This window comes from Thermobia domestica, chromosome 6 (assembly GCF_964235325.1).
Source record: "Thermobia domestica chromosome 6, izTheDome1.hap1.1, whole genome shotgun sequence".
In the NCBI taxonomy this organism is placed as follows: domain Eukaryota; kingdom Metazoa; phylum Arthropoda; class Insecta; order Zygentoma; family Lepismatidae; genus Thermobia; species Thermobia domestica.
Window position 1 is genome coordinate 163,941,685 of NC_137459.1, and position 17,581 is coordinate 163,959,265.

Here is a 17,581-nt window from a genome sequence, read left to right on the forward strand (position 1 = left end):
TACTGATTCATCGAATACGAATTGTGTGTGAGTAAAACAATTCAATTTTAACCTCAATACTAAACATGCCTTTTTTTTTTTTACCACTAATGATATTTCATTGTTTTCTCGTACATCATAACTTTTTCCAGTTCTCCTTTGCAATGTTCGCAAAAAAAAAAAAAAAAAAGTTTTATTTAACAACACATTTGAGTACACACCAACAGCATGAAACTTACGCGAAATAGTCATGTCAGACAATGCTTTTACTTGTGATTATATTGATGCTTTTTTTTTTTAAAAAAAAAAAGTTAGAATACAGCATCTCGTATGTTCCTACAATAATAATGTCTAATTAGGGAGAATAAGATTCTAAACGTTTTTGAATATCAAGATATTGCTCACATCTAGCATAAAAATTGATAACATAGGGCTCCTACTTTGTTCCACTTTTAAATTATATGAAACCACTTTAAACAAAGAGAGAAAATGAGAACATTACAAATATAATACTTATATGGATTATATTACGATTCAACTCCGAAACCTTTCAGTTACAAACTAAGTCAGTAATTCTCAGCCGCTTCGTGTAGTTTAGTTTGAATTTCAGGCTGCGAAAGAAGAATCGAACGATAGAAATTAAGCTTAAAAAAAAATAAAAATAAAAAAAAAATAAGTTTCTACTGATTTGAATCAATTGTCGCATTCCTTCTGAACGAGTTTGTTAGCTTGAAATAAATATGTAAGGACAATCCAAATGGAGAAGAAACAGTCTTTCTGAGATTATATTTTATACGAGACGTTTTATGTACGAAGAATGCATATCTTTTTTTCATTACCATTTTGTCTCCATGAAATGACATACATAAACTATTTGAGATTGACCTTCGCATACATAATTAAAAACCGAGGAAACATTTTCTCCATTATCTTTTCCATACTTATCGCATACGCGTAATAACCTATTCATAACCGGCATTGTGTATTCACTGGGATAATCGGTGATTTAATTTTGCTTCGAGTATTCGACAGATGTCACTGTGATCAGCGGAAGGAGGAAAGGATGAATGTGATGCGGACGGGAATTATATGAAAAGTGTTATAATGTTTACATGAGCATTGTTACAGTGAAAATCATGCGTAAACCTTGCAGTAGTGTAATTGATAAGGACATCATGTTTACAAATTGGAAACAATGCATCTGAGATTTTATATGTCTGAGTAAATCGATAGACATTTTAGACGCTGTTAAGTGTTGCCGGGTGGACGCCATGTTCCAGTGCCCAACCCAAAATTTATTTCGATTGATGAAGTTTATTATATTCTTAAGTTTTGTGTCTTGCATTTTGCCTTTAATTAGTGCGAATGGTGAGTATCTCCAAATAAGCCCATTTGCTAAGAGTTGATGTGTTTACCATATGTATGAAAGTATAAGAGTAGACGGCCGTACGTATGTTGATTCGTTGTTGACATTGTATAGCATCTGAGGTTATTGGCATTAGTTTTTGAAACACAACGAAATGATAACTTAGACAATGCGAGTAACATAGTTTGTATGTAGTAGGAACATACATACTGCTGTCATTTTCGAGTAGTTGCCTTAATACTTGTTTGAAAAGCTGGTGCGGCATCGTCTCGTGACAGTAGAAGTTAACGAATTGTCAAATCAACTACCGGATTATATGAAAACGAGCAGCTTTATAAGACGTTACTAAATCGAAATATATATACACACACAGTGTTTCAGTCATTTGCTGCTAAGCTTTATATATGAAATAGAAACTGGTTGAATCTTTGTACATTGGTCTAGGTCAGTTCTATTATATACGGTGACTGAATGGAGAATTGAGAGGACGCCTAGTTCTAAATTTTAAAACGAATACATTAAGTCAATACGTTTTAGTAAAAAAGAAATATTTTTTTAAAATTAGGTATAATGGCATCTTTAGAAATTACTAATGATTATTTTATTTAAAAGCCACAACTATTATCTTTGTGGCCTAGTGTAATTGAGGTTCGTCCTACCATTGAATTGAAAAAGGCAGTTTAAAGTTTTATTACTTTAAATATCCAACGACTGTTTTTTAAAACTAATTTATCTTCAAAATCGATGTTTATATTATTTTAAATGTACTGCTTTATTCCTGCTCGATTCCCGGTGGGGACACTCGATTAAGAAGGTGTAACAACTTTTACATGCCAGCTATCCTGAGTGAGGTTTTTCCTGAGTTTTCCTTACACCAGACAAATGTCGGGATGGTATTAACATAGCAGTCCCAGGCCTTTTCCTCCTCTCCTGTTCCCCGGGTAGTATGATCGCTGAGGAACATATCCTTCATTTATGCGTGACGGGCCAACATAACCATATAGCCAAAAGCCCAGTAAGCTAATTCCTAATCCTCATCGAAATTGAAGATGCATTTGATAATCGTGGGAGGAGATGAAGCTAATTTGCAAGCTCCGCGGCTATTAACATTAGTAGGGTTCTAGAACGCAAGTCCCCCTTCCCATTTAGCTGTAATAAAGACACAAAACGACGTGCCCTGCGGGGCTCTAACCCGCACTCACTCGCTGACGCTCGCTCGACAATACTATGTGGATTAAATATTAAACTTTGGCACAGAAAGGAATCAACCTAGCTACTCAACTACATGGGAGGACCTGTGTTCTAAAACCTTCCCCTAACATTTGTAGAATTAGGCTTTTGAATGACAGTATATACATTTCTGTGGGATGTAAACTTTTGGGAATTTCCCAAAAATAGCTTTTGTGCGCGCTTCTAAGGGAACCTAAGGTCTGGTGCCTTTACGAAAGGTACCTCAAAAATAACACATGCCTTATGCTAGAAACTTATTTCCGAGATATTAAAATTCAGGTACTAAGTATGGAGATTTAAAGAAAAATGAAATCATTCGTGCATTGTAAAGTTGGTGAAGAGAGGGAAAATAAAACAATAATTTGAGTGTAACTTAGAAAACTCCTGCTCGTATGCTAATTATCTTAGATTAGTTCTTTGTACACTGTTGACTTCAGAGTGAATCATGCTTTCGAACAACACCACACACATGTTTTCAGATGCAAAATTCGGGGGGAAAAGTTTTTTTTTTTCAGCGCCTCAAGTGGGTCTTCATGTTTCTCAAAAAAAAAAAAAAAAAAAAAAAATGACCTCGGCTATGTATTTCCCAACTTTTATGGAAATACGACTAGTATATGAAGACATTATGAGAGAGTGAACAAATCCGTGTAACTGTATATGTTTTGGCTTTGTGCCAGTGTGAGGTCATAATCCTCTTCAATGGCGGTGAAATACGTTATTTCTCCTCGTAAATTGCAGCGTGGTTCTTTCAGAACAAATAATTTGTGGAAACTCACTACAAAGTAATTAGTACATTAAAGACTAGTCAAAGGATAACAGCTGTCCATGTATCAGACGGTGATTCAAGGATTTGATAGACCTTAGTTCTAATCCCTATGGAAAAGGTGTTGAGCCGCGGTGGCTCAGAGCGTTCACCTCTGGTGCATAGGGTCCTTGGTTCGATCCCAGTTCGCGCGAAGTGAGCTTTGTGGCGGACAAACACCGTGTGCGTGGTTTTTCTCGAGGTTATCCCGTTACCTCCCACTTTCTTCATTCCACCACTTTCCTTCATTTCTCATCATCACCGTCTCCTTTAGCCTAACCGGCATAAGCGTGGTCCATAAAACTTAAAGATTTTATTTTATCGAAAAGATAAGATCGTAGAGAGCTGAATCGGACCTCTTGGTAAGGATCATTTGGGCGCTGTTTCAATATTTCTAATACGAAAGCTGTCCTAAAATAACTGTTACTGGCGCTCGTATTTCCGAACAACGTCACGAGGCGCCCTGATAACGATGTAGGTGTGGAGTTTAGCTCATTAACTAACAATAGAGCGAATTTCAAGGTAGTTTATGTTAGGTAAAGAATTCTCGGTGCTACAGATATTTAACGATGCATATTTATTCTACGAGTATGTTTACAACAATTATTCACTATCATTGGCAGTATCATTACTTTTCCTACTTCTTGAAGTAATGGCATTGTCTGCCGATTGTGGTTGACAGACTTTTTAGCTTATTGGCGAGGCTGGGGTCTTCTGAGTTGCACTTTCCTGCATCGTCAGCTGGTTTAAATAATAATAATCCAACTCTTATTGTATGTAATGACCTTGTGTAAGAAATTTGGATCATCAGGCATCTTGATCCACTTGTTGCAAATTTCCACTGAGTATTCATCTGTTTTGTTGTCAGCGTGTGGGGAACTCCTCGTATGTTTATGTGGTTGCTCAAAATGCGGTGGATACACATTTTTGTAATGTAGATCAGTGTTTCAAGGGTTCCGACTGGTAAATGGGTATGGACGCGAATAATCGCCGCCACTGTATTAATGTTTATCTGTGTAATCATTGATGACACCGGCCACCGCGCAGGCTTACCGCGGCTGACTCTCAATCTTCGACAAATGCTATACGCCAACGAAATAAGCTTATTATCTTTTCATTTAAATATTCTACTTTATAGGCATGCTTCATTTCCTTCACAATCGATGAGACCGATAAACTGCGTCGAATATGAAGCGTGCAATATTGCTCCATTTTTAAATCCATATTCACGACTCGAAATATCTGGAATGGAAAAATCACCATGTTCGGCCCGTTGTTATGGTTAGACACCGAGTTCAACTACATACCTACATTGTTGTTGAGTTGCCTGGTGGCGTTAATTTTAAATACAGCGTCGCGAACGGTTGTTTTGGGGTAGCCTATGTGTACCAGTGAAATTTATAAGTTCGTTCGTTTTGTGAACCCATCCGCATATTATCGTATTGTTCAAATTACATTGAAGCACCGAACAAAACCATGAATTAGCGTAACTTGGTACACATATCAGCCATAAGGTAGACATAATCTGTTTCTGCATCATAATCAGGTTGAGTTATTCAGACATGGAGTTCGATCAATTGCCAATTCGTATAATAAGACATTATTAGAAGGAATGTGTGAAAGCTGAGGGCAAATCAGAGCAAATCTTTACTATACAAGGGAAGAGAACTGTGAACAATTGGGCGGTTCAAAAATAGTTTACACAATTCAGGTCTGGCAACACGAGCGTTGTAGACAAACCTCAGGCCGAAAAACCAGTTGCCTTAAACATGTAACAGTGTAAAAATGAAATTAAATCTTTGAGTTTTACGTCCCACGCTTATGCCGGTTAGGCTAAAGGAGACGGTGATGATGAGAGATGAGTGAAATGATGTAACAGTGTAATGACAGATCTAGACAACTTACACGTCAATTATCAACACATGGTCATCTCAGAGCATTGCGCTCGTCATATTTTTCAACTAGGGTTTACGAAGCAGTTTATTTCAGTTTTAGAATCTAAAGAATATTGAGGAAATAATATTTTATAGCACGCATATTTTTTTGTGAATCGCTGTCCCGTGAAGCAGGCAAGCAATACGAGTCTGCTAGTTTCAGCTTGCATGGTCCGAGAGTCGATTGCTTTTTGTTACATGTTTCACACATTTCTATATTTTCAGATTTATATACACATTATTTTTTCCGTGCGAAGAATGAGCACTTCCGCAAATGTTTGATAAATTGAAGAAATAACTCATTTTATGTCACAGTAATTGCTCTTCGAAGTTAATGATCTACATACTAATGTAAAAAAAAAAAAAAAAAAAAATAATAATAAAAATAAATAAAATAAAAATAAAAAAAATCACGACTGGGCCGAGATTCAAACTTCGCTCTCTAGTTTACCGTCTTGATGCGTTAACCATGCCACCCAGTCCGCTCCCTGAATAGTCTTACATCCTTCCAATTCAGTTTGTTCTGTATGTAAATACTACTGTAGGTTGTTCAAACACAACAGAAATTGTAGCACACTCCATGTGATCTGAGTAGCAACATCAAGAATGGAAGGATGTATGACTTCAGGGAGCGGACTGGGTGGCATAATGCTTAACACATCAGCAAGGTGATCCGAAGACCCGGGTTTGAGTCTCAGTCAGTGTTGTGAAAAACCCAGTTTAAAAAAAAAAACAGTCCAGTGGGTTTTATTGGGCAATATTGGGTTTTATTAAATTTTTCACGTATATTTAAAGCCTTATTCCTACGTAAAATACATTATGAGTATTCATGTTCTGTTGTACAATGAAACTATGAAATTCCTCGTGGGGCCGCAGTGATTCACCTTTGGCACGGGTTCCTAGTTCGATACCAGCTTCCACCAAGTGCAAGTAGTGGACAAATACCGTATGCAGGGATTTTGTCGGGGTTCTACCGTTTCCTCCCACTTTCATCACGTCGCCATTATCATCCATCTCATCATCACATCCTCCTTAGTCCCGGCGCATTAATCACGAGAAATTGAACTAAATGTAAAAATAACAAAGAAAAAAATATCGCGAAATCCGTGAGGCTCATCAGCGTTTTGTGTGATATACCTTGCACCACTGACACTCGCTTATATTTTCCGGTGTGGACACTCGTTCGGAAGTCTAAAAGCATTTTCAGGCCAGCCATTCTGAGTGTGATTTTCCTGGGTTTTCCTCATTTATACCAAACAAATGCCGGGACGATACCTCACATACGCGTCTCAGGCCGATCTCAATCCTTTGTTCCTATCCTTTCCTCGTATAGCGTGATCGGCTAGAGACGTCATCCTCATACGTGACAGGCAAACATCGCCATAGATGCCAAAACCCCAATAATCTTTATTCCTAACCTAACTCACTCATATTTCGATTTCTAGAAAGAAGAAAATACACGATTTTCTAGAGTAACAAAGTGGTTGATAATTTTATGTACGGTAATACAGAATAGGAATAAAATCCCCTCTTACATTCAGGATTTAAATCCTTGAGCAAGCCGTCCTGACTAAAGATTCTTTTAGTTTTCCTCAAAGCAGGCCAGACAAATACTAAAATAGTACCTTAAGTTCAGGACCCAGAGTTTAAAATGACTATGGAGTGGATGTCGTTTTTCTAAAAGAAATAAAAAAGTATTTTTTGTAAGACCTGAAATGTGAATCTTTTTTTTTTTTTTTTTTTTTTTTAATTTTCAGTTGCCAAATTCCTTTCTTATAATACTCTGGTGCTTGGGGTCTCGGGTTCGATCCCAGCCCCCGCCAAGTGAACTTTGTGGTGGACAAACACCGTATGCGTGGGTTTTCTCGGGGTTCTCCCGTTTCCTCCCACTTTCTTCATTCCACCATTTCATTCATTACTCATCATCACCGTCTCCTTTAGCCTAACCGGCATAACCGTGGGACGTAAAACTCACAGATTTCATTTCATTTTTCATTTCCTTTCTTATAATAGATTTTATGATTGAGTGGCCTTTTTTTTGGACAATAACACTGCCCAACAAATGAAAACTTTTTTATACCTACGCGATAAAAATAGGTGATTCTTAAGGAAGCGTTCATGGTGATTTCGAAAATCACCATAAGAATGCCCTGTCACGTCAGGTTCAAAAGATATGAACATATTTGCATTATATACCAGCGTTACAGCAAACGGCAAGGCCTTTAGTTTCCCATCTGTCACCAAACTAAGATTTGTTGTACAAGTTATGCAACACTGATGAGGAGCCCATGGCTTGTCCTGGTCACTAAATAGGCAACCGAAGTACGAAGAATAAGCAAGTTTTGTAATGTTGTATACTTTCTTCCTTTGTGGTTTGGGTGTAAATTACCACACACATAAAAATAATCTGGATGATTAATGCACGTTTGACGTGAACCTACTAGTTTCATTTTGAATCAACAGGGTGTCTACTGACCTGGAAAACCTTGAAAACCTGGAATTAGCCTGGAATTTACTTTTGGACCTGGAAAACCTGGAAATAGCCTGGAATTAGACGAGAAACCTGGAAGTTTTAAAATTGTTTCTAAAATATTGTTTTTAGGATTGGTATGGAATAAGTATATTTTTGTAAAATGCAAGAAAATTATATACTACAGCATAAGTTAAAAGCCAGTAATAACTTATTCAGTGGAGACGTAGTTGAGAAATACAGACAAACGTGAGCAGAGTGCAGGCGGTGAATGTTTTTGGAAAGTATGTTGAGGGTACAAGAAGAGACTGAATAAGATTTTATTTGTTTGGCATGGTCGTTGTGAATAACAGTGACTACAAAAAGAGATAAATTAGTCCCCGATGATGAGAGTAAGGTAATTGAAAAAGTTAAATTTCATGATCTATTAAGTTTGTGTCTTATACTGAGGGGATACTGGCATACAAGCCAGAAGCTTTCTCTGTAGTTGCTGCTTTGTGAAGACATTGGTTTACATGTTTCTGTAGCAAGAGTAGTAGACAGGTCTGGAACAACATTCCGCTTATACTCCTGTGCCGAAGCTTTTTAACAGAAGTCCAAGCCTGCGGATGTCGCAGTGAACACCATTCCCGGTGGCCGAAAGGTGTATCACCAGAAAAAAGTAAAATTGCCCACATCTTAACGGAATCACTTTTTGTATTTAGGTTAACATTTTACTAGTCTTGCAATAAATCCTGTTACACAGTAACAATTAACATTTTATTTTTCAGCCATTAAAATGGGAAAAAGTAAAACTAAATTCCAGGACTCGTGGAAAGGCCAGTGAAAATGATTATTAGGTCCAACGATCCATTTAAAGCAGGTTGTAAACTCTGCAGAACTGATTTTGACATTTCAAATATGGGAGCTGGATCATTGAAATCTCATGAAAAAGGAAAGAAACATCAAATAGCTGTTAAAGCTCTTAATGCACAATGTTCGATCGTAAAGTTCTCAAGCAATGTTAACAAGGAGCCTTCCTGTACAAAAAATTCTACAGCGTCTTCCAGGTCAGTGACTGGCACATCATCTACTCCAATTGTTGAGGAGAAAAATGAAAGCCCAGCAAAAACTAGTGGTGTAATAAATAGTTATCTTATCAAAGATCAAGTGACAAAAGCAGATATAATCTGGACATTACACAAAGTTACAAGTCATGCATCGGCCAGAAGCCAAGCGATTGAAACGGATTTGTTTCCTTTAATGTTTCCTGAGTGTCAAGTCGTTAAAAATATGCAGTTACACAAAGACAAAATAGGTTATGTCATCATTTTTGGATTGGCTCCATATTTCCAACAGACGTTACTTCGTGAACTACAAAATTGTGAATTTTTTGCAGTATCGTTTGACGAAAGCCTAAATACCATCTCACAGAAAAATCAAATGGACTTCGTTTCTGGCACAGTGACGAAAATAAAGTTTTAACACGTTATTTAACATCAATATTCCTCGGACATGCTACTGTCCAGGATTTGTTAAGTGCATTTATAAATACTTTCAAGGACAAGGGTCTCGATTTTTGTAAGTTACTTCAGATTTCTCTTGATGGCCCCAAAATTAATTTGAAATTTCTGAGTGATTTGAAGGCCTATCTGAGTGAAGAAAATGGTGAAGGTCCACTGCTTTTGGAGACAGGAACGTGCTCTTTACATATTGTTAATGGGCTTTTAAGACTGCGCATACCAAAGCTGGTTTGAATGTGACAGAGTTTTTGAGAGCGTTGTACTATTTATTCAAGGACTTTTCTTCAAGAAGAGCAGATTTCATGGCAGTATCTGGAACAGCAGTTTTTCCTCTTCAATTTTGTTTTATTAGGTGGGTGGAGAATTCTAAAGTTATCAACCGTGTCACAACTATGATTCCTGCCTTAAAAGTTTATGTTGATGCAGTGAAAACAAAACCTCCTGAAACATCAAACTTCTCTAAAGTAAAAGCCCACATCTCTGCCTGCTAGATTAGGGTTCCTTCAATCCGTATCTGTAGAACTAGAATTCCTCACTAAGTACCAGACAAACAGTCCATTACTACCGTTTTCATGGAATGACCTAAACACGTTGATTCGTAGTTTGTTAAGCCGCTTCGTGAAAGATGATGTCTTAAAAATAGCTAAAACTTAATAAATAATAATAATAATAATAATAAAAAAAAAAAAAACGACCTCAATAGATGTTTCTGATAAGGACATCTTAAAACTACTTAATCTAGTTGATGTTGGATTTTCTGCGGTTACATCGCTTAAAGGAGTGAAGGATGTTGATATATTGAACTTTAAGAAAGAATGCAGAAGATTCTAGCAAGAACTGTGTAAAAAAAACTTATGATAAAATGTCCTTTAAAATACAGTGTAACAAGAGCCGCAAATTGCTTGTCTCCAGAAACTATGACCAACGAAACCCTTCGTATCACACTCGCCCTGGAGACATTTGTCGAGAAGGAGCGATTACCACCTGTAAATGCTGATGTGGTGAAACGGGAATATTTAAAATTTTGTTCAGACCAAGACACAGCACGAACACTGTCAAATTTCAGTTACAAAAATGACAGATTAGACGTTTTTCTCCATGATCTGTTAAGTAAAGGTGTCTCCAATGCGTTTAAAACATTCATGCATAATATATGTGTACTTTTCCATAGCAACGCAGCAGTGGAAAGAAATTTCTCCATTAACAAAGAGTGCATTGTTGAAAATTCCAAGAGGAGTGCTCGATTGCCCAGAGAAGTCTGTTGGATGCTGTGCGTGTTGCTGGCAACATACGTAATATGAATATTACAAAGAGTATGATCCAGTATGTGAGGAATGCATCAAGCAGAAGAAATTAATATCTGAAAGACCCCGGTGAAAAAGAAGACAGAGCAGCTTGAGAAAAGAAAGATATTAAGAAAAAATAAAAGAGTTGGAATTAAAGAAGAAAAGAATACCAACTGACGCCCAAGCAGAAGTAGATGCGTTGGAAGAACAGGCGAAAAAGTTGAAAGGGATGTTGAACTCTAGAAGTTAAATGTCAAAAACTGTTCACTGTGACCAAAGTTGTTTTCTATATTTGTTCATATAATGTGCGTGGTTCCATAACATTTTCAGATTTTTAAACATTCATGTTACAATACATTTTTAAATAAAATATAACTGATGGCCAGTCCCCATCCAAGAAAAATGTGCTGTAACGTTTAACAATATGGACTACTTTGCGTTAAGAATTTGTATTATATATGATCATGTTCTTTTTACTTCTAAACTAATACTAGTTTGACAAAAATGGCGGGAAAATAGCTTACTTACCGCTAAGTCCTACCAGTACTTAGCATAAAATACCACAAGAGTACTTTAAAGGGAAGTGCTTGTAGTAAAATACTCTTGTGGTATTTTATCCCATAAGTTAGCGGTAAGTAAGCTATTTTCCCGCCATTTTTGTCATTGTTCATCAACACTCACGTGCTACTACTATAATATTAGTTTATTTGAAGTAATTGTTTTTGACGGAAATTTACTATTATACAGGGTGAACCTTAACTAAACCGATAAACTTCGGGAGGTGATTCCCGAGCCCGAAACAAGAAAAAAATTCCTCTAACTTTTCTCCACGGTACATAGTTTTGGAGCTACAAGGTGCCGAAAGTGTGGAAAAATGAACTTCCGAGGCCTATATTTCCAAACCTATCCAACGTAGAGAGTGCAGCTTAATATCTCTTTAAAGAAGTCTTATCTGTTCTGAACATATGATTTCCTTTGTGAGATTTTAAGCAGCACTCTCTACTTTCGATAATTTTTGAAATATAGGCATCGGAAGTTCATTTTCCCACACTTTGGGCACCTTTTAGCTCGGAAACTATGCGCCCTGGAGAAGAGTTAAAGAGGATTTTTTTTCTTGTTTGGGTGCCGAGAATCATTTCCCGAAGTTTGTCGGTTTAATTAAGGTTCACCCCTGTATAGTATTCTTATATTAGGATATTTAAAGCTATTGCACATTTTTCTCAACTGGCCCTCTGGTAGGGTATATTTTAATTCAACATTTTCTTGTGTAAAATGGTTTGAGAACCTACATTTCAGTCATTTTTTTCTTTTCATCTTGTCACTTAAAGAAACTATTACTTGCCATATGCATTCTCTAATTATAACCAGTTTTTGTTCAGAACTATATAAAATTGCATCAACTTGTACGTGTAACAATAAATGTCACTCTACTGAATAGACCTGGAAAAAAAGGAAAATAAACCTTGAAAACCTTGATAAAACCTGGAATTTGAAAATGAACATTTAGTAGACACCCTGATCAATAACTCACTTGATTTCTAAAATATGCTTCAAATACACTTAAACAATACAGGCGGGAAGAGATTTTGTCAACAAAACACTGCCACGCGTTAGAGATCTTGTGAACAACTCTGAATCCTGACACCTCACACAGGTTTTTTTTTTCTTTTTTTTTTTTTTTAAATACAAGGGAAGGGGAACACGATAAGACGATGGGGCATAGGTTTTCTCACTTTGAATCATCGATGGACTATAGGAACGAAAATACATAGTGATATGCGGCGCGAGTGACGAAATACATTTTCATAACCTAAAGGGCTTACAATTACAGCATCTGCACACGTCCCCAGCAATGCCGGAACCGGAACCGCGGCTGCTTTCCACACGCAGTCGGCAAAACCGGTTCCGGCGCTGCTTTGCACATACATCCCGGTAATGCCGGTGCCGAGTAGTAGTTTGAGTTTGACTGTGAAGGAGAGAACATCAGTCCAGCAATAAACAAACGATATCTCCTTGCATAGCTGTATTTACGGCGAAGAAAGAAGGAACAAAGCAGCACTAGAAATATTTGGATCCATCCATTGTTGACAGTGCGTCATGTGAAAGGTTCGTTTTAATACATGATATGAAAAGCTGCGGAAATATGATTTGAAATTTTTTAATTAATTACTTTCGCATGTCTAAACAAACGTTCGATTTCCTAGTACAACGAATTAGTAACCATATTCAGCGCCAAGATACATAAATGAGATCCTGCATTCCTGCAACCTTTGTTATGCTTGGGAATGCCTACTTATTCGATTATGAGGGAGATTTAAACCCTTGTTTTCTTATTATGAAGGTTATTCATTCCGTACATCCTGGGTTGTATAATTAACAGGGTAAACACTGGGCAACTATCTTAGATTCATAATTTCTTCATATCTCCATTTTGTTCATTTCTGCCATGTTGATTTTTTTATTATGACTTCATATATGCTAAGACATATTCTCTATCAAAACGAATCCAACGACCCCTTTGTTTAAATCGTTTAAGTAAGTTTCGGCTGTAGAAGATGATAAATTAATACCCATACATACATCTGTGAAACTCACTTTCCGCGTTGCCGTAGTTAGGTAATTCAAACAAGATCCGAATTTATCTTGCTGAGAATTTATGTAAATAGCAAGCCGCTATATTTGTGGTACCTTACAGCCATTTTGATTATTTCATTCTTCATTATATATTGAAGTGATGTGAAAAAAGAAAATAACAGAAAAAAACTGAAGTAAACAAAAAATCCAAATACAGGAAAAGAAACAAGAATACACAATGCCTTGCCACTCACTCACTGTAGCTAGATTGAAGAAACCTATCAGCAAGCCGGCTCTGGCATTACCGGCTGCGTGTGCATCATGAATAAGAAAGCATTGCCGCAGACAAAACCGGAGCCGACACCGACATTGTCGGCGGCTAGGCTGACTGCATTTGCCGGTCCCGGGAGTTCCACCGGCTTTTTTGCCGGAACGGAAAATATCTGCAAGCTACCATTTGATTACATAGCTGCCGATTCCATCGCCGGCATTGTCGGAACCGGACCCGGCATTGCTGGGGACGTGTGCAATCGCTCTTAGTGTTGCCAATTTATGAATTTTGTCGCTAAATGTAGCTATTTGATAATATATTTTAGGGACAAGATTTGTTTCGATTACCATTGTTAAACTAGGGATTTAGCTTAGTGACTTTCGAAATGTCGTATAGCGAATAAAACTAGCATTATTTCCATTACAATTTAGGTTTCTAGCTACTTTTCGCAGTATGTTTAGTGACATTATTGTTAACGTTGTTGGCAACACTACATAATTGTAATCTATTTGGAAAAAAGAAAAGAGAGAGAAGAGGGCTCTGAGAGGCTCAATGTCCTTATGGCAAAGTATTCTAAACTTCCACTCTTCAATTCTTGACGGTTAACTGGGCTTATTTTACGTTCTTCATTTCAATAAATTACATGTGTGAGCGAAATATATTTCATGCAATATCTCAGAACTGTGACGTGATATGCATAAATTATCATTTTCGCTTTGTACTCACCAAAATCATTCAGAATCAACTATTATTTTCCCGAAGGTAAAAATCATGTTGGCCAGTGTAATTACACTGTGCTTCATATACTTCACTACATAAGCAAGAAGAATTAGGGAGTTTCACAATCTGATTGTCGGTAGTGTTGAGAAGATAGAGGTACATCTTTAGTAATTTTGGAAATGTAGCAGTATTATTTCTTATTCCATATTACCTGAAATGCCCATTCTTTGTACGGGGATAATTAGGTTCATGGTAAATATCTGACCCCTCTCTCCCTTACCATACACACATCAATGAAAGTGTTGTCTCAGGTAATTTATTCTGTTTTTGGTATGAATCTTGAACCCCTTTCTCCCTTAGAATGTGGTCTTTATTAAGGAAAGTTACATGATAAGATCCCTCAAGGTAGGTACCAACTATGTTGAAAAACTTATTTTAAATGTGAAGAAAGAAATTATGGAAAACGCTCTCTTTCTTCTCTTCAAAAACAGGAGGTGACATGACCCCTTATTTTTAATGAGGAGTGCATATACCGAGTTCCTTCCCCTAGGATCAAAGTAATGTTATGAAAACCCTGCTCTTGGTCGTATTAAATGTTCAAAAATTAATTTCAAACTGCTTAACCGTTTCTCCGTGATATGATCAGAAACAACAGGCAACATCGTTTTCAAATTATAGAAAGTGATCCCCTTTCCCACCTAAAATGGAAATTTTCAATAACGTTGGAACACAGGTCCACTTACTTTCACTTTCCTCACTTGAAAAGATTGAGACATACTAAATTCTTCATATATATTCTTCACACATATATATTGACCCACACACACATATATATTGACCCCCCTTCCCCGCAACCTCGTAAAACATGATTAAAAACCCAGTCCGAGGTACATGGTAACTACATCCAAAAATCCATTCCAAACAGTTGAACCGTTTCCCAGTAATGTAAGCACAAATAAAATTCTTTTCACTTTTATATAAATAGACTAGCAGCGTTCACCCCGCTTCGCTGCGGTCACCCCGGAACGCAATAAACTTTGTTACTTAGATAATTTTTACTTTTTCGCTTTCAAGTGATATGATAAAAACCATAGAAGATTGCAGTAAATGTTAACATTATATCGCCTGTCATTTATGTTAACCCGCCCCGCTTCGCTGCGGTCACCCCGGAAGTTTTCGCTTTCAAGTGATATGATAAAAAACATAGTAGATTGCAGTAAATGTTAACATTATATCGCCTGTCATTTATGTTAACCCGCCGAGTGACACGGTCATGCGGGTTGCATGTAAATACGTTTATTTTTACCTATGATGAACTAACAAAGGATTTGTACGTTATGGACACTTGAATGGTCAATTATCTCAAGACACTGGTAATTAAAAATTAAAGTGATATGATAAAAACCATCTAGGGTCCAAATCCTAATAACCCCCCAAAAATAAAAGAAATTGGTTCAGCCGTATTAGCGTGATGAGGTAACAAAGGATTTGTGCGTTCTCTTTTATATATATAGACTAGCAGCGTTCACCCCGCTTCGCTGCGGTCACCCCGGAACGCAATAAACTTTGTTACTTAGATAATTTTTACTTTTTCGCTTTCAAGTGATATGATAAAAACCATAGAAGATTGCAGTAAATGTTAACATTATATCGCCTGTCATTTATGTTAACCCGCCCCGCTTCGCTGCGGTCACCCCGGAAGTTTTCGCTTTCAAGTGATATGATAAAAACCATAGTAGATTGCAGTAAATGTTAGCATTATATCGCCTGTCATTTATGTTAACCCGCCGAGTGACACGGTCATGCGGGTTGCATATAAATACGTTTATTTTTACCTATGATGAACTAACAAAGGATTTGTACGTTATGGACACTTGAATGGTCAATTATCTCAAGACACTGGTAATTAAAAATTAAAGTGATATGATAAAAACCATCTAGGGTCCAAATCCTAATAACCCCCCAAAAATAAAAGAAATTGGTTCAGCCGTATTAGCGTGATGAGGTAACAAAGGATTTGTGCGTTCTCTTTTATATATATAGACTAGCAGCGTTCACCCCGCTTCGCTGCGGTCACCCCGGAACGCAATAAACTTTGTTACTTAGATAATTTTTACTTTTTCGCTTTCAAGTGATATGATAAAAACCATAGAAGATTGCAGTAAATGTTAACATTATATCGCCTGTCATTTATGTTAACCCGCCCCGCTTCGCTGCGGTCACCCCGGAAGTTTTCGCTTTCAAGTGATATGATAAAAACCATAGTAGATTGCAGTAAATGTTAACATTATATCGCCTGTCATTTATGTTAACCCGCCGAGTGACACGGTCATGCGGGTTGCATATAAATACGTTTATTTTTACCTATGATGAACTAACAAAGGATTTGTACGTTATGGACACTTGAATGGTCAATTATCTCAAGACACTGGTAATTAAAAATTAAAGTGATATGATAAAAACCATCTAGGGTCCAAATCCTAATAACCCCCCAAAAATAAAAGAAATTGGTTCAGCCGTATTAGCGTGATGAGGTAACAAAGGATTTGTGCGTTCTCTTTTATATAATAGATTACAGTTGAACACTGTTACAAAATAATTGATCGAGTGCAAACAAAACTTGATATGCGTGATTTCCAAACCTTTTTTGTTTTCAGTGGTACTCTGTTCTGGTGATAAACACACATTTTAAGCCAATTTTGATAGTAACTACATACTAATAAGTACAATTAAAGACAGTAATTATGATCACATTAAGGTTATTATTTCAATCCATGTTTTGAAGTATGTTTTTTGAGGTGGGCTTTTTTGGGTTCTATTGTGTTTTTTTTTTGTGGGTTTACCCCCCCCCCAAAAAAAAACGGGAATTTTAAGCTGGGGAAAATTCCAACAACCCTGGTCTCAGTCCTGTCGTGCATTTTTGTCACTTTGTATGTCATGGCTGCTTCCTCCTATTAATTCTAAATACTTTTTATTGATTGATTGAGTAAGTTTAATGGGGATGTCAGCAGTGAGGCTATTTGTCCCCGTCACGATCAACTCGACTGCTCCATTAAATACTTTTTATACATGCAATATGCGACTAAATATGTTTACGGCTTAAGCTTTCGATAAAATATGACTTTAGCTCCAGAAATATGTGACTGTCTGAAATTTTGCTTGTTCAGACTTACTGTTCCTTTTCAGTGCCGCAAATGAAATGATATATTTTAGTTTTACGTCTAACGATTATGACTTGTAGGCTAAAGAAGACTGTGATAATGATGATGAATGAAATACTGAAATAAAGGAAGTAAGGGAAACTATAAAACCCCAAGAAAACCCATACACGTAGTGTTTGCCCAGTTGACGCCAACTGGAACCAAACTAGACTCCACGCACTAGAGGCGAGTTTTCTACCGCTGAACCACTGTGACCTCTTTTTCAGCTTCCAGGCTATGGCACATG

General features: G+C 36.9%; 1 protein-coding gene across 3 annotated transcripts in view; it reads left to right on the forward strand.

The window, feature by feature from the left end:
• The first annotated feature begins 999 nt into the window (after positions 1–999).
• Positions 1,000–17,581, forward strand: part of Ptp69D (Protein tyrosine phosphatase 69D) — a 150,060-nt gene continuing 133,478 nt past the window's right edge. For all 3 annotated transcript variants that reach the window (XM_081762316.1, XM_081762318.1, XM_081762317.1), the window contains exon 1: positions 1,000–1,347. In XM_081762316.1, the coding sequence (XP_081618442.1) occupies positions 1,251–1,347 (97 nt within the window). In that variant the 5' untranslated portion in view covers positions 1,000–1,250. The remainder of the gene's footprint in view (positions 1,348–17,581) is intronic.